The 24,347-nt window shown below is 42.1% G+C and overlaps 1 protein-coding gene across 4 annotated transcripts in view; it reads left to right on the top strand.

The window, feature by feature from the left end:
- Window positions 1–24,347, top strand: part of MYOF (myoferlin) — a 75,292-nt gene that overhangs the window by 14,590 nt on the left and 36,355 nt on the right. For 3 of the 4 annotated variants that reach the window (XM_088670340.1, XM_035137401.3, XM_088670341.1), the window contains exons 4-23: window positions 2,230–2,338; window positions 2,734–2,824; window positions 7,172–7,332; window positions 7,996–8,124; window positions 8,611–8,673; window positions 8,763–8,813; window positions 9,882–9,912; window positions 10,465–10,580; window positions 12,017–12,143; window positions 13,653–13,756; window positions 14,222–14,290; window positions 14,382–14,425; window positions 15,572–15,654; window positions 16,732–16,770; window positions 19,619–19,743; window positions 20,667–20,783; window positions 21,106–21,283; window positions 22,049–22,173; window positions 23,608–23,714; window positions 23,968–24,160. In XM_088670340.1, coding sequence (XP_088526466.1) covers window positions 2,230–2,338; window positions 2,734–2,824; window positions 7,172–7,332; window positions 7,996–8,124; window positions 8,611–8,673; window positions 8,763–8,813; window positions 9,882–9,912; window positions 10,465–10,580; window positions 12,017–12,143; window positions 13,653–13,756; window positions 14,222–14,290; window positions 14,382–14,425; window positions 15,572–15,654; window positions 16,732–16,770; window positions 19,619–19,743; window positions 20,667–20,783; window positions 21,106–21,283; window positions 22,049–22,173; window positions 23,608–23,714; window positions 23,968–24,160 — 2,062 coding nt within the window. The remainder of the gene's footprint in view (window positions 1–2,229; window positions 2,339–2,733; window positions 2,825–7,171; window positions 7,333–7,995; window positions 8,125–8,610; window positions 8,674–8,762; window positions 8,814–9,881; window positions 9,913–10,464; window positions 10,581–12,016; window positions 12,144–13,652; window positions 13,757–14,221; window positions 14,291–14,381; window positions 14,426–15,571; window positions 15,655–16,731; window positions 16,771–19,618; window positions 19,744–20,666; window positions 20,784–21,105; window positions 21,284–22,048; window positions 22,174–23,607; window positions 23,715–23,967; window positions 24,161–24,347) is intronic. The other variant, XM_035137402.3, reaches the window with a different exon arrangement.

Consider the following 24,347-nt stretch of genomic DNA (forward strand, 5'->3'; position numbering starts at 1 on the left):
GGAAATGCCATTTATCTTCCCACTGTAGCAGTTCCTATTTATCTACTTGCATTTTGATGTGCTTTCGAACTGCTAGGTTGGCAGGAGCTGGGACCGAGCAACAGGAGCTCACCCCGCCGCAGGGATTCGAACCGCTGACCTTCTGATCAGCAAGCCCTAGGCTCAGTGGTTTAACCCACAGAGCCACCTGGGTCCCTCTAAGTCCCATTAGTGTCAAACAAAACAAGTGGCAGCGAAGGGACAGGTTGCAATGCATGTAATGTAAAATTCAGAATATGATCTGCAGGGACAATAGTACTCAATAAGGGAAGAGTTTGTTATTATCTGTGATGCCTGGAGGGAAGGATTATGCATGTTAGATAAGAGCATTAAAGTAATCAATCCTTCAGTCATGAAAGCATGACTGGGCTGTGTACCCGCCATACATTTAAAGCACACGACATGCCAAAAGAATGCTTGGGAAGTCCAGTTTGTTAAGGGCACTGGAAATTATAGTTCTTAGAGGGGTGAACTACAGTTTCAGAAATTCCAGGGGGAGGGGAGAGTCACATGCTTTAAATGTGTGGTGTGCCTGCAGCCTAATGGACACAGATGCAACTTTGGAATGGAAAATGTGGTTGAAATGAATATTCTAAACACAGAATATTCTCTTGGAGCTCTAAACTGTGTGGTGGAAAAATGGGGATGGCTATAGTTATCTAGGAGGGCTCCTTTGTATAAGCTTTCCTTCCTTCCTTCCTTCCTTCCTTCCTTCCTTCCTTCCTTCCTTCCTTCCTTCCTTCCTTCCTTCCTTCCTTCCTTTAAAATACAGCCTTTAAGAAACACAATGTCCTTAGCTCTAAATCAACACTATAAAATAGAATGTGCAAGTGAGCTTCTGTTCTGCAATTAGAGGCAATTTATAGATAAGCCCACACAAATGTATAATGCAAAATGAGTCAGCTAAATCCGGGGAGAACCCAAAACACTTGCAAACTTTTTTCACAGTAGTGTGATAAGAGCTGGCAGGAATGTGCATGTTCAAGGAGCTTCAAACAGACTTGTCCAAAAATGGAAACTGTGGCTCCTATCCTGAAAAAGAGGAAGTGAGATGTACAACAGGCTTCCGAAGCAATACAGAAATAGATGGAAACCCAGAATAGAATTTCTCTCCCCAAGGCAACCATTCTGCTGAAGCCCTCACCCCCACTCAGGACCAGCTGAGATGCCCACTTTACTACACAAAGGAGGAGAAGCTGGAAGGGTAAAAATGGTCGCCATGCAACCTGGAACCTGCATTTCCCACACACGCCTCTCTGATGGGCCTTGTGCTTGCATTGTTGGAGAAACTGGCTAGTTTGAAATCTCTGTTTCGTCATTTCTTCCTTCATGTGCCTCAACAAGAAAATGGTGTGGAGAACGAGAGCTGAGGGCCTTTAATTCTTCTTGAAGAAGTGGTACAAATGCAGCTTGAAGTGATCTCCCCTCCCCCCCCCCGCCCAAATTAAAAGCAGTTATGTCACTTCTATGTCTGAGAATACAAGCAGGCTTCTGTAAGGAAATGTCTTTAAACAAAGATAATGGAAATGAAGTTGTCTCATCTTGTTGACAGTGTGAGCAACCACACCCTTGTACCTTATGGCAGCCGTGTAAAAAAAGATTTACAGTGGTTTTGAAATTTTCCAGCTTTCGATACCATTTCCTCATAGTGTGAGGGACTGTCTAACCAAATTACACTTATGAATTGAATTGAATGCTGCCTCCATTTTCAGTGACCCCCCCCCCCGCATGCTAGAATTGATGGTTTGATTATTTACTTTATTTCTGCATTCTTATAAATTTATAAATCTTATACATTCCAATTACACTCCCATCAAAATACGATAACAATCCCTTATATCGCAACTGCAGTTTTAATGACTTCCATTCGTATTGACACATTAAATGATTTATACACCTGCAGGTGAAGCATTCAAACTCTCTCCTTGTTCTTCCTGTATGTGGCAATTATTCTGTCCATAATGTTTCTTCCTGTTGTGATATATTATGTCTATCTTAAATTGTGATTATTTGTTGATGCAATAAATTGTACCATATTCATTTACAAAACCTAAACTTTTAGAATTGACTTGAACCCTCCTGCCAAAAATGCCAGTTAAGAAATGGCAACTGATCACAGAAAGCTTTTCTGTTTTTTATATAAGACTCTAAGCGTATGCCTTGGCAACGTCCTTCCCTCTTGTGTTTCAGGTTAATTGGCACAACAACTGTATCCCTCAAAGAACTAGTAGGCACACAAAGCAGATCGCATCCATTCAAGCTCCTTTCACTGCTGAATGAAAAGGGACTGGAAACCGGCGTGAGTGACCGCCTTACTTTTCGTAGTTGCATGTTTTACAGTATAATCTATTCCAACAGCATAGGAAACATTTTGGCAACATATCTTTCATGGAAGCTGCATTGATCAATTTAAAAATTGCTATAGAGAGGGGAAGTGTGTGTGGAGGCAGGTGTTAAAGTGGGTAAGGAGAGTGCCATTTTGCACAGTTTTTTTGGGCATCGGGTGCAATTTTATTTCCTATCCATTATGCACATTTGTTTCTGCAATCAAACAAGAGTTTGGGTTATGTGTTATTGTGACATGAAATTAGTGGCTGGCAGCCTAATAGGCTTTTGCAGATCCCTCTTGCATGAACCTAAGTTGCCCTTTCGATCCTGTATAACCTTTGTGATTTTTCTTTTCTTTTAATTTAGGCAACAATTGATTTGGTGGTGGGGTACGAGCCACCAGCTGGACCTCCGAATCCAAATGACCCAGGGGGAACTGATGCACAAGACACAGAAGGTATTTCAGCTCCCCCCCCCCCAAAAAAACCCCAGCATTTCCATGCGCTGCTCTGGTTTGCCAGAAAGCAGCTTAGTCATGCTGGCCACATGACCTGGAAGCTGTACGCCGGCTCCCTCGGCCAATAACGTGAGATGAGCGCCGCAACCCCAAAGTCGTCCGCGACTGGACCTAACGGTCAGGGGTCCCTTTACCTTTACCTTCAGAGTTGTTCACCAAAGAGAAGAGTTTCTAGCCAGAACATTTCATTTTTTAAAAAATGTATTTTTATTGAGGTTGAAAGGGACTTTACAATACATCATAAAGCCGGGAAGGGGGGAAATTAAGATAAAAACAACTGGTTGCAAAATCCATTTCTCACATTTATATATTATGGATTTTTTTTTTAGAAAAAGAGAGAGCAGAGGTAAGGATCCCATAAGATTAAGAAATAACTCCTACATATTCTAACTACCAACAGAGTTCAATTGTCAGCTAAGAACATTAGGTAAATAATCTCCTTCTTACAAGCACACAGCAAGACAACAAGCCTCCAGAAGGAAAATCAAGTAGCCAAGGGATGAGGTTCTTATGGAGAATTGATAAACCTTGGGCTCACAGATTGCCTGTCCTCTTCCTTCTCCTTCCCTGGGACAGATCCTTCTACTTTTAAACTGACCAGGGATTCCCATCTGTAGCGATAAGAGGCCCTCTGTGATCCCCCTCTTCCTCCACTTCAAGCAGACTTCGAGAATCCAGAGGGGCCTATTATCTTTTGGCAAACAGAAACCCAAGGAGGCTGCCACCACTCCCACTCAGTATAGCCCAGTAGAAGTGTTGGGAGATCAACTTCTACCCTTACTCAAGTTACCCACTAAAGGCTCACTCTGGCGTGTCGCCCTTTATCACCCAAAATTTTCCTTGTAGGGACCGAATTGGTTAGACACTGAATTCAGCTTCGCTTTTCAAGAGCAATTAACCACACAGGAATATAAACCAAAAGTTTATTGGATAAAGAAATACCACTTAAAAGGGGTGCGCGACAATCACAAACAAAAGAATAAAAGCGTTGTTTAATATAACTAAACTAATACAACAGAAGGAATTTAACTCCAGATAAATCAAGCACTCCCTCGCAAACCCTTGCTCTCCTGCAAGACAGAACTGAGTCCTTGGCAGACCACCACTGGATTCCCAACGACAGTAGACTCTAATCAGCATCTGAGAGGCCAACTAGTTATACTAATCCTCCCTCCTGGGACTCTGGCAATTATCCAATCAGAATTCCCTTAACCCTGCCAGGGGACCAATAATTAAAGACCCAAACCAAAGCTTACACAGAAGTTAGGGCTCTTCCACATTTACCTTTGCTCTGCATTTCTAGGCACAGGCACAGGCCCGGGCTTACCAGGCACTGGTGAACTAACCATAATTCAGAGTAACCAGGCTGTGTGCACATTATTGTTTACTCTGGATCCACTGTGCTCCCACCACTGTCTCTCAGATTGGTGTACACAGGCGTTACTCCTGCGGTTTCTTAAGAAATACTGCTGTCTGAAGTATTTGCCCTCAAGCCAGAGCTTCAACTTGATGTGCATCAGGTGAAGACATCTGCCCGCCCTCTCTGGTGTGTTCGGCAACATGCAAATGTGGCTTGAAGCACAGCAGGGAGGGAAAGACCTCGTTGCACTTTAAGCCAGTTATGTGTACCTAGCCTAAATATAACTGGAACTCTGGTTAGTGGAAGTATAAGCTACCTCCTTGTGGCTGTGCCATAAGATGGGCTGGTAAAGGTGCAAGAGGCCATAAAGTTACCATTACATCCAAATAAAACAGCCTATCTATTCTATGATAGTCCTTCAGAGCCAAACTAGACAGGATATGATAGGAGCAGGCACATTTTTTTTAGCGGGGTGCCACCCAACCACCAGCACATTTCCTCAGCTCAACCCAGATCAGCTGGCTGAGGAGAAAATTGCTTGTGGGGATGGACTGTGGGAGGTGAGCTACCTGGGATATGCTGCTTAGTGGTGGTGGTTAGACACTTGCAAACCAATTTTTACCCTTTCCAGTTACTTTCTCTGGTATTTTAAAGGTAAAGGGACCCTGGACCATTAGGTCCAGTCGCGGATCACGGACAACTCTGGGGTTGCGGCGCTCATCTCGCTTTATTGGTTGAGGGAGCTGGCGTACAGCTTCCGGGTCATGTGGCCAACATGACTAAGCCGCTTCTGGCAAATCAGAGCAGCGCATGGAAATGCCGTTTACCTTCCCGCCGGAGTGGTACCAATTTATCTACGTGCACTTTGACGTGCTTTCAAACTGCTAGGTTGGCAGGAGCTGGGACCAAGCAATAGGGGCTCACCCCGTCACGGGGATTCAAACTGCTGACCTTCTGATCGGCAAGCCCTAGGCTCAGTGGTTCAATTTCCCCCCATTTCCTTTCTTCCTTCGAAGTGATGCTTTTTTTTTTCTGGAAGCAAATGTTTCCCCTCGAAAAGTTGCCCGTCGTCATACCTCAAGTTAAGTTTCAATGGTCCATATTGTAAATCCCCAAGGTCAGGGCCCTTGAGGCAAGGTGACAAATCCGGCTTCCAAGGAACACCTTGCCTGCTGTTGTGATGCCAGCTGCAACTGCCACATGCTCTCTGGAACTACCACCTCCTTGACAAGCCTCCCCATGCTGCCTCCACAGTGGCCTCTTGGCAAATAGGAGGCACTGCTGGTCTGTTCCCACCCCTAGGGAGGAAATGGCAAGGTCTGCCCTCTGGGGTCTCCTAGGCTCTGCATCCAACCAACATGATTCGGAGTGGGCCTCTTTCCCCCTATGATGACCTTTGATTCACAGTTCAACCATTGGGTAAGGTTGATTATATTCCCTCCCTTGTTCCCTGTGTAGAACTTTGCTCACCCCCTTGTACCCTGGCAGGAGGGCGCACTCCTTAAATAGCTCAGTCAGTAGAGCATGAGACTCTTAATCTCAGGTCTGTGGGTTCAAGTCCCACATTGGGCAAAAGATTCCTGTATTGCAGGGGGTTGGACTAGATGACTCTCAGGGTCCTTTACAACTCTACAGTTCTATGTTTCTAGCCATTTTGTGGCTTGCCTCAGGTGCCAAAATGCCTTGGGCCGGCCCCATCCCAAAGTCTATGTTAACTCTTCTAATTAAGAGTTATGACACATTCCACTTCACTAAACGTTCAAGGTGTCACCTTGCTTGCCTCTATAAATCAAATTCATGCCTGAAGCTCTCTGTTTCAGTAGTTACTGCCGGAGATAGTCACTGCTGTGATTTAAAGCCTCTCCCAAATGTTAGCTTTTTATGTCTTGAAAACCAATTTGTTAGTTTACAGAAAGCCTCTTGTATTGTCAGAGATTGTGTGGCCTTTACTCCCAGGTGAGAAAGGAGGATCTTGCTAGTTTAAAATATATACTTAGAGGCCAGGGTGTAACCTTTCCCCAAGCTACAGAAACTTGTTCTTCCAGTTTTCATCAAGTAGCGTCACCTTTAAACTTTAAATTGTATTGTGAAAAGTGAATCTGCTAGGCTCTTGTGTTTTCCCCAGGAACGGAACATGCTGGAAGGTAGGAACTGGACTAAACAAGAGAAATGTTTGATTAACTTCTCTTAAATCAGAAAAGCATTCATGCAAAATGTGCACACAGAAGGAGGTATTGCTTTCAGATGTGTGCTTGAAAATGAGAGTTTACTTTTGCAAGGTATTTTTGCAACACAACATGCAACCCCCTCATCTATACTTTAATAGTTTAATCACACAACTGACTATTATTATTATTATTATTATTATTATTATTATTAGGAAGTTCTGAGGCAGCTGTTTGTATCTTGTATCCATAAGCAGATACTTAGGGTTTTTTTAAATTAACAATTTGGTTTCTGATCAGTAAAGTGCATAGCTGCCAAGTTTTCCCTTTTCTCGCGAGGAAGCCTATTCAGCATAATGGAAAATCCCTGAACAAAAGGGATAACTTGGCAGCTATGAAAGTGTGTGAAGATGAAATCTTCTTTGAAAGAGAAAAATAGTATGAATAAAGAATATGAGTTCCTGAGAAAGTCTTATTCAGGTGTCAGCGCGGTTATCCGGCCATGGGCTGGATCGTTCCCATGGACGTCGTCCGTGGGCCGGACGGGCACAGTGCGACACCAGAAATGGCGTCTGCGCATGTCCCCAGTGCCAGAAATCGCTTCTGCGGCTGCGCAGGCGCCGGAAATCGCGCCTGTACAGAAGTGATTTTCAGCGTCTGGGCATGCGCAAACGCGATTTCCAGTCTATTCTTGGTCCTTGTTGTTTTTGCATATGTCCATCTTGTTTCTACAATGACCGCACTGATTCATATCTTTGGCAGATGGCGAAGAAGATGGAGGTGACGAGGACTTGCCTGATGGTGGAGCTGGTGCCGTCCCCCAGGGCGGTCCGCGTGCCACACGCGAAACTCAGCTTGCTCGTCGAATTGCCAAAGGGAAGCAAAACCGGAGGCTGCTTTCTAACAAGCCTCAAGACTTCCAGGTTGTAGAGTTGATAAATCATATGCATTGCAAGACCTAATATGCCAGATTTCTGGGTGACCTCAGGCCGCAGTCCTGTGCACAAGTGTAAACCTCACTGAACACAGTGGTGTAACGCATAGGATTGCATGATAAATATCAGTGAAAAGGAAATTCATGCATAGTAAGCATGTTAATTTTTCTGTTCCGGAATCTCCAGACATTTCAGAAGTTCTCATTTAAATCTTGGAAGATTCTTTCCCCCGGTGTAATGTCTCTTGGCTCCAGTCTAGAATAGCAAAGGAGTGGTATGAATAAATCTCAGGATTTAAAAGTGAAGTCTGGAATATTCCTGCCCCCCCCCCAATCAAAATTTGTTAAGCAGCAGAGAAAAAAGTGAGGATGGAGCACTCCCTAAACATTCACCGTGATCTAGTGGTTTCCTTTCTTGTTTGGGCCCAGGAATGTTCTATGTAGCCAGTGGAAACTCGAGATTCTGCCCATTAGAATTAGATGTTCTTCTGCATTGCCTAACTTTGGTTGATAGATTCTAGTACCGCTGGTTAGTTTATTTTAACCATAAAAGAAAAGAAACACTTCGTCAATGTGACATGATGAGAAACCAGCCGATGAAAGGAACACACCAGTGATCTAATTTTTGCATTTGTTTTTCTCCCTGTGTTAGATTCGTGTTAGGGTCATTGAAGGACGTCAGTTCTGTGGGAATAACATAAAGCCAGTTGTGAAAGTACACATTTGTGGCCAGACACACAGAACAAGAATCAAAAGAGGCAACAATCCTTATTTTGATGAGGTACTGTAATACACATCTTTGATAATCTCCTAGCTGAAAGGCATAGGTTTTTTACCTGAGGAAAAATAAAAACTTATTTTATCTATTTCTATCTTTAACTCTCACCCCACTCCTTGTGGCTAACAGTTCTCAGTAAAAATATTAAAGCAAGGCTACTTTCTCATCTGTGCACAATCTAAGTATAATTGCCATATTTTATGAGAGAGATGGGTAAGATGGCTAAATCCTAAACAAACATATTTGGAAGTAAACTCTGTTGAAATCATTGGGATTTCCTATACTGAGAAGTTCCATTTTGTGCTGTAAAATGATTAAAGAACTTGGACTGAAAGTCATATGAAGGAATGTAACATGCATTTGTGCTGGATTCACACGGAGAGTTTCCTCCACCATGAATAAAATTCCTCATCTGAATCCTCGGTGTCTTTTAACTCCCATGAATATTCAGATTTAATAACCAAGCTATTTCCTCCCATGACTTAACAGATGTTTTACTACAATGTCCACATGACCCCTTCAGAGCTCTTTGATGAAACAATAAGCATTCGGGTAAGTAAAACTAACAATGTTCTTTATAACTGCCTCATTATTGTTGAATAAAAGTAATGCTTTATTCCATTCCTATCATTCAATTATAGGTATATGACTCTTATTCTTTACGTGCCGACAGTCTAATGGGGGAATTTAAAGTAAGTATTCTAGATGTCTCACCACATGCTTTCTGTTTACCCTCTTACCATATCTGTAATGAAAATGTTGGGAAAGGGGAACACGTTTCCCGCAAAAGAGGGAGGCTTTGAAGTTTTATTTGTGAAAATGGTTATACTTCCTGCTATGGTACTTTTTTTTTTTTACTGTGCTTGATTTTTTAAAAATTATTCCTTTTAGATTTGTTTTTTAGATCTGCAGTGAGCTGCCTTGAGTACCTCATATCAGCTTTTATTCTGCTGTTGTCACAAAGGCATTAGGGACAGCAACAACATAGCTGCCTTTGGGCAGCCCTGCTGAGACTTTCTTAACCTGAAAATTACCTGGATGCAGATTGTAGGGAGCGATATGCATTACACATATGTAGATGTAGGGAACAATCCCATCTGGGAGTATCAAGGCTGAGCAGAATCAGAGAATTGTAGAGCACCAAAAAGCCTTGCTCCTTGCACTGATGAGCATAGAGATGGATTGTCACTCCAGGCTGAGAATCCTGGATAAGGCCCATCACTGGTAGCTGCACCAACTTAGTCTCATTGGGTGTTCCACCTCTGCCTCTGAAACATCCTTTTGGGGCAGTTTCTGCTCACAGGGTTATCATTAGCAGGGCAGTCTTGAGTAGGTCGGGCGCCCTGGCGCTGAGGGGCGGAGATCGCTCCGGCGCCCCTGCCCTCGCAGCGTGCAGCATGGCTTCCGCGCGGCTTTGCCACGCAGCGCCCCATCTACCGGCCCGGCACCCTGATGCCCCGCGCCACCAGGACTCTACCTAGAGCCGGCCCTCATCATTAGTGGTAGCTTCTGCTTGCCCGCCATTTCAATATGTACATCAGAGCCTTACAGAGCTCAGTGGATCCACCTTTCTAATGCCCTTCAGCATGGCAGATTGAGCATTAGGATTTCTCTGCCTGCTTCTAGAGGGCAGGGGGACAATAAATAAATACTATTTTGTTCAGCTATGTGATTGAAAGCAAACAGACCAGAAAAGCCAAAAAGCCACATTTCCTTGGTGTTTTTTCCTGGAGCGTTAATGTGCTAAATTTTTGTTTCAGATTGACATTGGCTATGTCTACGATGAACCTGGTGAGTTTAAGGCAATATCTTCTGTATTTCCCTCATTGGAAAAATGGGGATAGCTGACAGGGGACAGACCATGATTATGGCAGTGGTTTTCCCAGGGTGTGGGTCATCCATTGCACTTTGGGTGTGCTGACCCCTGCAACAGCAGCAATCTTTGGAGTTGGTCTGGTCTGCCCCACTCCACCTACCAATCCCACCCAGCTCATACCAAGTCAGATCGTTGTTCCATCCTGCTCAGGAATGTCTATAGTGACTTGCAGCAGCTCTCTGGAGTGGGTTTCAGGCAGGAGCCTCTATCAGCCCCTACTGGAGATGCCGGGGATCGAACCTGGGACATTCTGCATGCAAAGCAGATGCTCTGCCAGTGAGCTATGGCTTCCTCCCCTTTCCCCTCCGCATTTGATACTCCTCCTTCTCACTGCCACTAGTTGTCATCACAGTTTAAATGTGACCCCTTAAAGAAGAAAAAACACCGCCTGCATATGGCTTATTTGAGAGAATCAGAATGGCATTTCCCCGAAGGGATGCTATCTTCTCTCTCTCTTTTATTTTCAGGCCACGCGGCCATGAGAAAATGGCTGCTTCTGAATGACCCTGAAGATTCAAATTCAGGTGCCAAAGGGTACTTGAAAGTCAGCATGTTCGTTCTCGGAACGGGAGATGAGCCACCTGTAAGTTTCATCCATAGATACTTTCCTTCTACTAATATGCTTCACACGGGTTAATCTATGCTTATGTCGGTGCCAGAAATTACATTTGAAGGTACTTTAATAGCCGAACCTGCTTACTGTATGTTTCTTTTCCCTAGTTCTGCTTGCTCCGCTACTTTACGCCCTATCGCCACAGTGCTTCTCTCCCATGGCCTTCTGCACTGCTGCCTTTCAAAGGTACATCTCCCCTTAACTTTTCCCAATTTCTCATCTTTGGGGTACAGCCTCTTCTTGCTCATGGGACTGCTTCTCCCCTCTGCTGTTTCCAGATGCTTCATTCAGTCACAGAAAAGACTGCGAATCTTGGGTTTTTTCTCCAGATGCTCTTGGGAGTGTCATTAAAATGGGGAAATGTTCAAATCAGCAAGGATACGTGCCATTTCCTCTCCCCCCCCCCATTTTCTCTTCACAATAGCTTTTTAAGGTGCGTTAGGCTGAAGGATTCTGATTAGCCCAAGGCCAGCCAATGTGGTAAATGCGATATTTCATGGTGAATAATATATATCATTTAAAAAAATCTTCTGGAATGTTGTTATTGTCGCTTTTTATGACAATATTCTCACATTAAATTTGATGCCTAAAATGTCAAAAGATTGTAATTCGGAAAGAATCCAGTGTAGAATGAGCCCATTTTTATCCATTTAGGATTATATACATTGCAGACAAAATGCCAATCATGTTTTAGCTAAACTTGCGCTACATAATCTTATATGCAAGTCTTGACCTGCAGAATTCATATTGTTGGACATATTAGTCAGCCTAAAGGTTTGGCCCGATAATCCTCACATTTTTTTGTACTGAAGATTAGTGAAACTGGCCTTATAGAAGGTTTCCTCAAAACTTCGACTAAAATGTGCCTTGCAGCCTCTTACATACTTTGTACCATTTATTCAACTAATGCTGAATAGAACACAGGACACTGTATGATGTACATTGTTGCTATTACAGTATAGGTTCTGCATAGGATTTGTGTTTGTGTACAGAGGGAAAACAGCTAGCAGGGAAAAGTAGAGGAACCTCTGCTTAGCTTCGCTGCCCTTCCCAATGCCACTTTGCAGGAGAATAGCATTGGTGACATGTGGTGGCTAAATCATTTGTGTGAAAACACCCTGGGTGTGGTCTTCTAAGATTTGTATGCATGCATGATTCCAGTACAAGCTCACAGCCCAGCATTCTATGGTCCGTGAAAGGCACAGCTTTCTTGCAAGCTGTGTTTGTTTAGGGGCAAAGAGGAATCACTTCAAAGTGAAGTTACCAGAGTTATGCCAGGGCCCTGTATGCACACAACTCTGCACTTCACTCTAAAATGTTTGCAGGTAGTGGCTATTTAACAAGGGCTTGCTTGATGTCTGCTGCTAGGGGAAGAATATTAATGCATTTGAATGTGTCTCCAACAGGTGGAAAATAGAGAACGGGAGAATGAAAACGATGATGTAGAAAGTAATCTTTTGCTACCAGCTGGGATAGTACTTCGATGGGTCACTTTCGTTCTTAAGATCTACAGAGCTGAAGATATTCCTCAGAGTATAAACTTTTTGTTTTATTTTCTGAGTTACACATTCTTAAAGTTGGAATTGTGTGCAACTGAATTTTTTTACACCAATGTTAGTTTCATGAGAGCTCAAGAGATGCTTAAGACTCGGTTCTTACATAGGTGGTAAGCCTGTGTCTGGGCTGTACTGCTTCAGACTTCATTTAGGGGCTCATATAACTGTATAACCTTTTTAATTTTTAAAAAATCATCTACGTATACCATGGGTGTACCCCTATCTGCAAACCTAGCAATTCTAAAATATAGACACACTTTTACTCTCGCAAGATTGAATGTATTGCCCACGGCTGTACTTGAGGGACGATTCCAACAGATTCCACACAAAAACCGCTTATGTCCCTGTGTAGATGGCAGTACCGAATCGGTGGCGCATGCCCTTCTGGCTTGCACACTTTATAAAGACTTGAGGAATGAGGTTACCACCCCCTCTTTTATTGTCCATTCCGGGTCGCCCAGCCACTGCCACAGTGTCCTTTCTCTTGGCAGATCAAGATGAGCAGGTGACAGCAAAGGTTTTTATCTGGGGCAATTAGAAGAAGGTCCACTATTTGACTATTGATTCAAAACCCTAAAATGTATTTTATATAATTGACTTTTTATTTCTATTCTTTGTATATCGTATTGTTGTTTTATTGCTATGGCCGATGGCTGACGCAAATAAAGATCCATTCTTCTTCTTCTACCATGGGTGTAGAATTCAAGTCCATGGGCTAAATAAGGCTTGCCAGACTGCCCAGGTCATTTGGGGCTAGCCACACCCACATGCCATACGACATCAAAGGCAGGGTAGGTAAAGCTGTGGCATCAAGGGAAAAATCAAGAGCCTTAGAGTGTCCTCGAGGTTGCTTTGCAGCTCTGACATGTGTTCAGCATTGTTTTAACCTGGTGCCAAATGCAAGCCCCACTAATTTGGAGCTCCCCATTGGAACCCCCTGAGCACTGCTGCTTTTGACAGAGCTCACATCCCCCCAGGAATGACCAGTCCCAGCCACCATTTTATTCTGTTCCAAAGCATTGCGGGATGAAGCATTGTAGGGGAATGGCTAGCTAGTCTCTGCAAAAAAATGGCAGCCACCAGTGGGGATTTCCATGTTTTTGTGACAAAATGAAGCTTTTTTTTAATTAAAAAAGCAGCAAAAAAGTTGCCACCACTCTGCTGTTGTAGTGAATACTGCCCCTGAATTTGGGGTCATTTTAGCTGCTGCCATCTCTGCCCATTTCTCTGTTACCTCTAGCTGGGTGTTTCCAGGGCGAGGCATCACTCCAAAAGGGGCCATATCTGAGCCTCATGTCTCTGGCCGCTGATCCCTCGTTTGCTGGATTCAGTTTTCACTGTCATGCTATTTAAGTTCCACAATACCATACTCAGCTGCCTCATTGCCGCATGTTCATGAAATATGCCAGCTTTGTGGCTCCAAGATCTTGGTTGTGAAAAATGATTGCCATTTCCCCCCCCCCTCTTCTATATGTTTTTTGTGCAGTGGATGATGCTTTTACACAGACTGTAAAGGAAATATTTGGTGGAGAAGCAGATAAGAAAAACCTTGTGGATCCATTTGTGGAAGTTTGTTTTGCTGGGAAAAAGGTATTCAATGCTAATAACAGACTCAGCCCCTAGGAATTGGCTCCTATGTTCTGGGGCCATATAGGTGACTCCTGGTCTAGCATTCAGGCCAATGCCTGCCAAAAACTGAATACAGTCGTACCTTGGTTTCTGAACAGAATGCGTTCCGGAAGTCAATTCGACTTGCGAAACGTTTGGAAACAAGGTGTGGCTTCCGATTGGCTGCAGGAGCGTCCTGCAGCCAATCAGAAGCTGTGCCGGACATTCGGCTTCCGAAGCAAAGTTCGCAAACTGTGGCATTTGAGTTCCAAGTTGTTCGTGAACTAAGCTGCTTGAAAACCAAGGTACGACTGTATATCGACAGTTACTATGCAGAGCACCCGTTATATTTTGTGAGCCTTTGTTAATCTTCCTTTTGTATGAATAAAAGTGATTCCTAGACATAGAATTGTTCTTAACTTTCATATGGGGATTTTTTCCCCCCAGGTTTGCACAAATATAATTGAAAAAAATGCTAACCCAGTGTGGAATCAACTTGTTAATCTTCAGATCAAGGTTGGTTTGTTGCTGTACAAAAAACTATTATAATGTTATTTTTTTATTTAGAAATAAGACTTGGGCTAATTAGTACAGTTCTTTTTTCTAGTTCCCTTCGATGTGTGAAAAAATAAGACTGGTGGTGTATGATTGGTGAGTTCTCCTTTGTTGTTTATAGAGTTGCATGCAAAGCAACAATGGCAATGCTGTAAAACAAAAAGGCTTTAACATACGTTGGTGACTTGCGCTGCACAAGCTATCGCAGAATTAATTAAGTGCCCTTTGCAGAGCGGTGCTCAGATTATTTGTAATGAAGTTGGTTATAGCTTGGTGTTCTTAATAATTGCCACTGTTATGGAGCATGACATGCCTGCCTGTTTAAAATTCCCACGAGGTCTCTCATTCATTAGCTACTCAGCTTGAACCATTATAGAGATCATTAGAATTGTTTCATAGATAATTATGTCCATTAGGCTTCCTGCTGTCAGGGTTGTCAGCTGTCAAGGCAGGGGGGGAATACAGGCACATAGTATTTCTATAAGGTGCTAAAAGATATGTGTATGTCCTTTAACAATTGAGGAGTGCACATTGTGCCATCTGATGGCTACTGGTGGAATTGAAATCCTGTCACAGGCATATAGGTGAATGTAGCAGCCATCGAATAACCTGTGTTGTCTTCTCCTAACCTTGCTGACCTGGGCTTAGGAATGGGGAGAAATTTGGTTCAGCTTGCATTTTAGTGCAAGCCTGCCTAATTCATACTTCCTGAAACAAAATGTGAATCGAGACACAGCAATTTCTCCTGATTCTGTGATGCAGTTCTCCAACAAAAAATAAGTGTATTAAAATGCAGATATTAGGAAACATGTGCATAAAAATGTATTTTTTAAATTAAAATAACATACAAAATGCATCATATCTGGGGAAATTGCTTGCAAAAGTATCTAAAAATGTATGTATTAGGAGAAATTTGTACTAAAGTGCCAAAAGAATTTGTGAGGAGGTGTTTTTTTGGGGGGGAGGTATTTTTGCAGAAATGCGGTGAACCTTAACATTGAAAAATGAGAAACAGAGAGAACTTGAAACTGACTATATATATATATGTGATTAGTTTATTTACAAATGCAGTAAATAATAATGGTAGTATTAGTGATAAATATACCATTTATACACCCACAATTTTTGATACAGAACATGGTTAAAACAGGACCTATGTAGTACTATAATTTTATATGCTTAAGACCACACCCACACCTGAATATTTAAAATGAATACTGACATTTACAACATTTCATGAAGGGATCGCCTCACCAGAAATGATGTTGTGGGCACCACATACTTGAGTCTCTCCAGAATTGCTGCTTCAGGGGGAGAAGTTGAAGGTAAGCTAGTTTCTCTTCCAATGTTGTTTCTTCAAAGGAGCACCTGCAAGTTCAAAAGAGAAGAAAGAAGAAGGAAGGACAATGTAAGAAGTAGTATTTCTTAACTCAGGTTTAATGTACGGAGCAGTTGGAGAGTGTCCAGGCAGAATAATGGGGGTGGAGACTCTCCTTCAGGTATACTGAAGGACCACTTGCAGGGAGGGGGGGGAGAGACCAGGCGCTAGGAAGGTTGGGTGCTGTGCAGACACATCAGCAGAGCCAATCTGATGCTCCTGCTGATAGGCCTGCACAGCCCTGACGTTCCTTTGTCCCAGTTTCTCCTAGTAACCAGCAACTCAGTTCCTTCTGACATTCCTATTCATACATCCTGCTACCTGATTGGTACAAAGTGCCATATGAGTTCCAGAGTCTGCATGTAATGCTTGCCTAGAGTAGTCATTTTCTCTCCACAGGGATTATTTCAGGAATAGTGTGGTCTTGGTGGTCAGCTTCCCACCATGGATGTTGTTGCCCTGATGAAAGTTCGTTGGCCTTTTTGCCCCCCTAGTGAAACTTCCCACATTTGGGTAGAACAGATACTATTCTTCGGAGGTGTCTCTCGTAGACCAATCCATTATATCCTTCACAATAAGTGTGTAGGACGCTATTGTTGAAAAAGGAAAACTGGTTGCTATAGGTCTATGCATACCACACGCTATCTTGAGCTTCCTTACCACTATGGGGTGCTATCTTTTCTTCTGAAGCCGATTTAGCCTTGAGGACTAGTTCCTTTGAGGACTGCATGAGAGTGGCACCTGTGATCTTAAATGTTTGCATTTGTCTGTCATCCTGTGATGCCTGCATAAGAGCCGTAAAATGCTGCTATAATTTCTTATTTTGTGAGGTTGATACTGGCAAAGCTGTCGGCACAACCCATCCTAAGTACTTATGTGATTTAGAAGCAAGTCTTAGGATCAGGACATGCCTTATTTTTAGAGCAAGACTCCAGATTCATTTTGATTTGAATGTTTTCTATGTTGTACATGCTCTATACAGTACTACATACCAAATAATGTGTTGTTTTTTTATAATCTATAGAGTTTTCATCTTCGGGAGCTGGGGCTTCATCATATGAAGGTTCATAATCAGTTTAATGCAAATTATTGCCCTTTTTGCAAACTAATATTTCCTTTTAAACCCAAATGTGTAACCCATACACTTACATTAATGTTAGCAGCTGCGATGATACTTATGATGATAATTTTTAACAGTTTGGGCATTGGATCACGATTGCATGAGATTTTCTTTGCCTTTTGCATGGCTTTACTGTATATTTTTGCATGCAATTGTTGAATTTATTCTATACCCCAACTTGTTGTACTAAAGATATATGCAGGAGCTTTGGAGACAGTGCTTGGTGGTTTGGGCCCTTAATGGCTTGCTGTGTTTAATGAGAGCACATAAACAGATTTTATCTATGAAAACTATAACAGGCAGTATACATTTGCCTCAGATTCTGTGCCTGATTTCTCAAAGATTAAAGAACGTTTAATAAAAATGGATGCAATATTAAAGATCTGCCTCTGAAGGGTACCCATAAATCTCTTTGTTTTCTCATCCAGTACGGTATTTAAAAATATGTAGCACAGATTTCTTAGCAGCACAGTTTAAAAAGAAAATGATTTCACATTTCTGTGCTGAATTGCATTGAAAATTTAATTATGCAACAGTAATTATACTGTGAAATTTTCTAAGAAACCTTTGCCTGATCAGCGAATACTTTTTAAAAGGAATTATGCTTTTTTAGATATAAAAAAGCGTGTAACTTTATATTTGCCTGACCTCAGCACATTTACTTGGAGAAAAGATTAGATTTTTTTTCACATTACAAAGAATTGTGGGATGAGAGTGATTCACACTTCTAATTCTACACTGCTACGGAAATACAGTGGTGCCTCGCTAGACAAATGCCCTGCAAGACGAATTTTTCGCTTAACGAAGAGATTTTTCGAGCGGAGGTTGCCTCGCTAGACGAATTCGTTTTACGAAAAATTTGTCTAGCGAATCACGGTTTCCCATAGGAATGCATTGAAATTCAATTAATGCGTTCCTATGGGCAAAAAAATATTTTTTTTCCAATGCATTCCTATGGGATTCGCTAGACGAATTTTTCATTATACAAATTGACCCGTGGAACGAATTAAATTCGTTTAGCGAGGCACCACTGTAATGTGAATAAGATGGTTGAGTGAAATATAGGAGGGTGCACCTGCACTTTTAACAGTGTATATGTATAATAGGGAATTTATCATGGCAAACATAGGGGATTATATTGTGGCAAACTACACCTGCTGAACTTCCTGCTTCTGCACAACTAGTGACTACAGGAGCCCCAACCTCCTTCGCATCTGCCCACCCTAAATGCAAAAAAGGAAGAAGAAGAGTTCCGAATCTCACTTCTTTGTAGATTGCTCTCACTCTGTAGTCTGGAGACAAGCTGTGGTTGTGGTTCTAGGGGGCTATGAGTTGGTTTGGATATCTGTTCCCAGCATTTAACGGCAACTGATTCTACTAGTTTTCCGCTGCAACATCTGATACAATCCATTATTACAACCGTGTACTGTTCTACGCTAACCTTTCACCTGTGATTGTAACAGTAGTTTAGATAGAATGTGTGACTAATATCTCCTTTCAGTTTTATTAATGTGCGGAAAGCAGTCATGCATTAACGTTTATGATCAGGAACTAAAGAAGAGAGAAAAGCACAGTGATAAGAGAACTATGAGTATAGCTGAAGTTTTTTCCTGGATGTTTCTTTCTGCAGAGGAATCTATGCTGATAATAACAGCTGGCAAAGCTCTGGTTGTGCCTGTAGTTCTCTCCTATGCTTACATAGCCTTCCTTTGGCTCCTGAATAAAAGATGTTAATACAGGACACATATTTCTCAGTGCTGTGGTTCTTTTGAATAAATGAAGTTCTGTTAGCATGAAGGTAGTACAGCCAGTTTATTCTATGGGGTTTTTTTCCAACAAAGTTTTGACTAAATTCAAATTTATGCATCACCGCTCTGATCCAGAGCTCTTCAGACACTGCCATGTGCAGTGGGCTCCTTTCATTGAAGTGAATGGAGACATCTTTGTGTATATGGCTGCTCCACATACATAACTGGTCTTGCCCATAGATCCTGCTCACTCACTGCTCTTTTGCAGGAAGCCAAATTTTCGCACTAGATTTCCCCCGGGGCAGCCAGTTCCTTAGTTCCTTATCCCAGTGCACCCCAGAGGAGGGGGTGGGGAAACTGTGCCCCCCCCAAATGTTGCTGGACTACAATTCCCAGCATAGCTGGGACTGAGGGTATTTGGAGTCCAACAACATATACAAGTGAAACTCGGAAAATTAGAATATCGTTGAAAAGTGCATTTATTTCAGTAATGCAACTTTTTATTTTTTATTTTTCTTTTAATTTTTACAAATGCTTTCTTTTGGAAATTCCACAGTAATAAAACAAATAGTTACAATAATACAAAAATAAACATCACCATTACATTTCATTAATTACATTCCATTTATAATTGACCTGCCTAACAACAAATAATTACAATTACAACAAATAAAGGCTTGGCATATCTTGCTTTGCATGTCATGCATCTATCTCATATATTGGTTTCACCTTTTAAGTTGCATTACTGAAATAAATGCACTTTTCGATGATATTCTAATTTTCCAAGTTTCACCTGTAGAGAACCACAGGTTAGTCACCCTGGATTAGAGATGGCCCAGTCAGAAAGAGTTTATGGGTCATGGTTAATCTATTGAGAGATATTCCCAGCACTTGAACTTTCTCTATACCCATAGAATAAAATGTTCTTATTTGACTAACAACTAACATTTAACATTTTAGTTTGCTGCATCCAGAATTAATGTTCACACCCTCTAAGGTAGCCCCTAATACAACATGTTTTAATCATGATGTTTGCTTATCAGTAAATAGCGGAGAGACAGAAGTGGGCTTCTTACCAACATTTGGGCCTTGTTATCTAAACCTTTATGGAAGTCCAAGAGAATATACTGGATTCCCAGATCCGTACGATGATCTAAATTCTGGAAAGGTTTGTTTATCTTTTGGAATATCTCTTAGTGAAAATATCTGCTTTTTGCTGTTCTTTTGCTTCTCCACAATGGCAGGAGAAAGGAATGTTGGCAGGGAGTTCACCATTGAGAATACAGTATAGTGTTATGACTCCTTTTAACAGTTGTCCTTTTAAACACTCCATCACATGTATAAAAAAATGTGTACCTTTTAAAAGAATTTGATTTGGTGATGTCATTTTCAAGCAACAATAGTACCGACTCTCAAAACACAGTGTTTGTAGTCTTCAGACATACCGCGCAAATTGTATTGGTGCTAAAAATAAAATATTGTTATTTCTCTGGTAGCAAAAACTACTGTGGCCCTTTTTAACATGCACACCTTGTAAAGTCTAGTCCATCTATGGGCCCTAGGCCTGCAGAAACAGGCTTGGGATATGCTCACACAAATTGCTGCTTGCCTCTCTCCCCAGCAGCTAAGATTGTGCGTGCTTAGGTCTGTAAAGGAAGCTGGAATTACATCAATCAACTGTTTGAAAAACAGCCTGCATTCAATCTTCCCACTCCTTCCTGCGAAATGGTTAATTGGCCCGATTCCAGCTGCCTCGAAAGAAGTGGTTCTGTTTTACTTTAATGACCTTGTTGCTTTTAACTGAGCTTATTTGTAACTCACCCAGGGATCTTCAAATGATGTAATCAAACAAATAAACAAATAAGCTCAAGATCAATATTTTAAAATTGTACCCGATGACCCATGTTTATTAGTTTCAGTAGAAAAACTGGGATTGTTGACTTAAATTGGGGGGGGGGCAAGCCTAATTGTGAGATGTTATAAAGAATGCAAATTGGAAGGTGCAGATGATACTCACAGTTTAAAAGAATATACCGGTACTAACTTTGCAACTTACGTACTACAGATTGAAGTATCACGTTTGTGTTTCAGGGAGAGGGAGTATCTTACAGAGGCCGGATCCTGGTTGAACTAACCACACTGCTTGACAGCAAACCCCTTTCTAAAAAGATTGAAATGATACCCAGTGATGATTTACTAGTGGTTGAGGTAAGTGCTGTTTTGCTCCCCAATATGTGAAATATGAAATATTTCAATCTTACTGCTTTTGGGCAAGGCCCACCACGCAGTCGGAAGTCCTTGCTCTCACGGGGTAGTTAGGCGAATCACACCCCTAGACATTTTCTGGAGTGGGCAGAAAACAATACTATGCCTCCTTTTGCATTTATTTTCTACACATTGGTGGTCAGCAAATCATTTAAAATGTGTGGTTTCATTTGACATTTAATGTTTCTCCACGCTGGTAAAAGTGTGTGTGTTAGGTGGGGTTTTGCTTCAGAAATTAAACCACTGTTCTTGTTTGAACCTACAGAAATATCAGCGGAGAAGAAAGTACTGCCTCAGTGCCGTGTTCCATTCTGCCACCATGTTGCAAGATATTGGCGAGGCCGTCCAATTTGAAGTCAGCATTGGGAACTATGGCAATAAATTTGATACCACCTGCAAACCGCTGGCATCAACAACTCAGTACAGTCGGGCTGTCTTTGATGGTGAGTATTACTGCTGCACAAAACTAGCAGTAAAGACATATTTGGATGGGTGGGGGCTGTAACTTTTAAATCTGTACTTATGATTAGGCAGAGCGAGGCAGATTTGGGGTGCCGTTGTAGGGCAGCAGTTTATTAGTTACAGTCATACCTCGGTTTAAGTACGCTTCGGTTTGAGTACTTTCAGTTTAAGTACTCCGCGGACCCGTCTGGATTGGATTAATCCACTTTCCATTACATTCAGTGGGAAAGTTCGCTTCAGGTTAAGTACGCTTCAGGCTAAGTATGGACTTCCAGAACCAATTACACTCATACTTCGGGTTAAGTACGCTTCGGGTTGAGTACTCCGTGGACCTGTCTGGCATGGGTTAATCTACTTTCCATTACTTTCAATGGGAAAGTTCACTTCAGGTTAAGTACGCTTCAGTTTAAGTACTCCACGGACCGTCTGGAATGGATTAATCCACTTTCCATTACTTTCAGTGGGAAAGTTCGCTTCAGGTTAAGTACGCTTCAGGTTAAGTACAGACTCCCGGAACCAATTGTGTACTTAAACCGAGGTACTACTGTATTTATTTTTAGATATATATATATATATATATCTAATAACCCGAGATATTCATTTGCAGTTTCCACATTAGGCAGAAAACTAGCTTGCCCAGTCTTGGTTGAAATAATGTGAATAAAGATTGTTGAAATCCAACAGGTATACTATATATTTTTGTAAGACGACATATTCCCCCAAATAATGTGCATATTTCACTCCAGGAAACTTCTATTACTACCTGCCATGGGCAAACACGAAGCCAGTGGTGACACTTACGTCATATTGGGAGGATATAAGTCATAGACTGGACTCTTTGAACCTTCTTCTTGCCGTAGTGGAAAAACTGGTAAGTTAATCACAACTGTTTATGTTTCCCATAATTCATATATACAATATTGTTGTGGCTGTATATAAAATAAGTAAGTAAGCAAGTAAGTAAGCAAGTTATAAAGCTTCTTCTTGGGTTTGTATTCTTGCATGCAGCAATGTAATCAAAACTGTGGCAAAAAGTGGGCTTCTGGTTTCACAGCAGGCAGGATTTCAGTCTCGCCCAGTGAAGAATGCAAGAATCATTTTGTGTGTGTGTGAGTGATGTAAGCTGCATAAAATACAGCTGCAAGGCTGTTAACTGGGCCTGGACATTATGGACATATTATGCTGGTGCCTCATACGTTGCACTGGTTCCTGGTCCATTTCCAGGCCCAATTCAGAGAGCTGGTTCATGACTTTTAAGTCCATTACAGCATGGAATGAGGGCACTCAAAGGATCACTTTTCTCCACATATGGCAGTGTATTAACAGGCACATGCTGGGACTGTGGATCTGATAAGTACATCATCACGAGCCATTTTCCAGGTATCCCCATTATCTGAGGTGTAGTGAGCAGATACCTGGGTAAGGTCCTTCTTGAAAGTGGCACCCCATTTGTGGAATGCTCTCTTTTGGGAGGCTTGCCTGGCATATGCCGTGAGGTCATGTTTGATGTCAGCTGAATAACTCCCCCCCCCATACCTTTAATACAAGTTTTTAACCTTCCTGGAAGTTTTAAAGAAATTATCAGTGTGGACTTCTCCATAATTTTCCTACAGCAAAGATAACAACAACAACAACAACAACAAACATTGAAATACAATAATCTATTAAACATTAAAAGCTTCCCTAAACAGGGCTGCCTTCAGATGTCTCCTAAAAGTCTGGTAGTTGTTTTCTCTTTGACATCTGGTGAGAGGGCGTTCTGCAGGGCGGGCGCCACTACCGAGAAGGCCACCTGCCTGGTTCCCTGTAACTTGGCTTCTCGCAGTGAGGGAACCGCCAGAAGGCCCTTGGCACTGGACCTCAGTGTCCGGGCAGAACGATGGGGGTGGAGACGCTCCTTCGGGTATACTGGACCGAGGCCATTTAGGGCTTTAAAGGTCACAACAGTCACAGCAGTATAAATTCTTATAACAGCATGAAAACGGAACAAAACTACATCAAAGGTATTGGGTATAGTTTTAGTATGTATTTTGTGAACCACTCTGGTATTATGAATATGGTACATGAGTGCGTATTGAAAATGAAAATAAGCAACAAGTGAGACTTAAGACTTAAGTCACAATGACTAGCTTAAGCCCCATTGATTTCAGTGGGTCAACTCTGAATATGTTTAGATCTGGATCTGACTGTGTGTTTGGTGTGCTTTACAAATAGTTTTCTGTAACACCCATGAGAGAATCTCACTGCGGGGAAAGGTTGCAAATGAGTAGCACATATGGACTTACCCAACTCTTTAATTCCATAGCAAACAAACCTGACAGCCTTAAAATCAGGAATACAAGCAAAGGTTTCGGAAAACCAGTTGACTGAAATGTGGCTGAAGCTAATAGATGAGCTTATGGAGGACTTGAGGTAAGTTGCCCTGTATCTTCCCTCTTCACAACTGCCCAGAAATTCAGTAGTGCTGCTTACAGAGATCGGTTCCTTCTGCTTAAGAAGTGCCCCAGTTCCTCAGGGAGGGAGCAAAGCTTCTGAGCCAGTGCCTTACACACCATGGTTTGTGATGTTATTTGAAAACTGACATCAGGTTTCACAGCCGTTCCCACAAACCGTTGGTCGATTGGTGTGTTTGTTACTAAGAAAGCCTACTCATTTCTTCTTTCAGCAAGGAATTGCCATGCCAGCAAGGCAAACACAATGTCACAGTCCTCGATACACAGATCTACAAACTGCGGGAGAAATCGATCAGACAGATTCAGGAGGCAGCTCTGAAAATGAGGAGCGAAGCCACAGATATCAAAGCCACACTGACAGAAATTGAGGATTGGTTGGAAAAGTTAATACTACTATCTGAAGAGGTTGTTCTCTCTGTATTGATAATGAGCTAACTTTTTCTTTCTTTTGAGAGTCGCATGCCAGCGGTGGGCATTGCTAGTACACAAACAGGCAGACAGGTACATAGAGGTCACATGCTTATCACTCGTACAGGCAGGAGGCGGACAGGCTCCAGCAGGCAAGCAGAAGCAAACTCGCACATTCAGGCCA

This window comes from Zootoca vivipara, chromosome 5, assembly GCF_965207765.1.
Source record: "Zootoca vivipara chromosome 5, rZooViv2.hap1.1, whole genome shotgun sequence".
In the NCBI taxonomy this organism is placed as follows: Eukaryota; Metazoa; Chordata; class Lepidosauria; order Squamata; family Lacertidae; genus Zootoca; species Zootoca vivipara.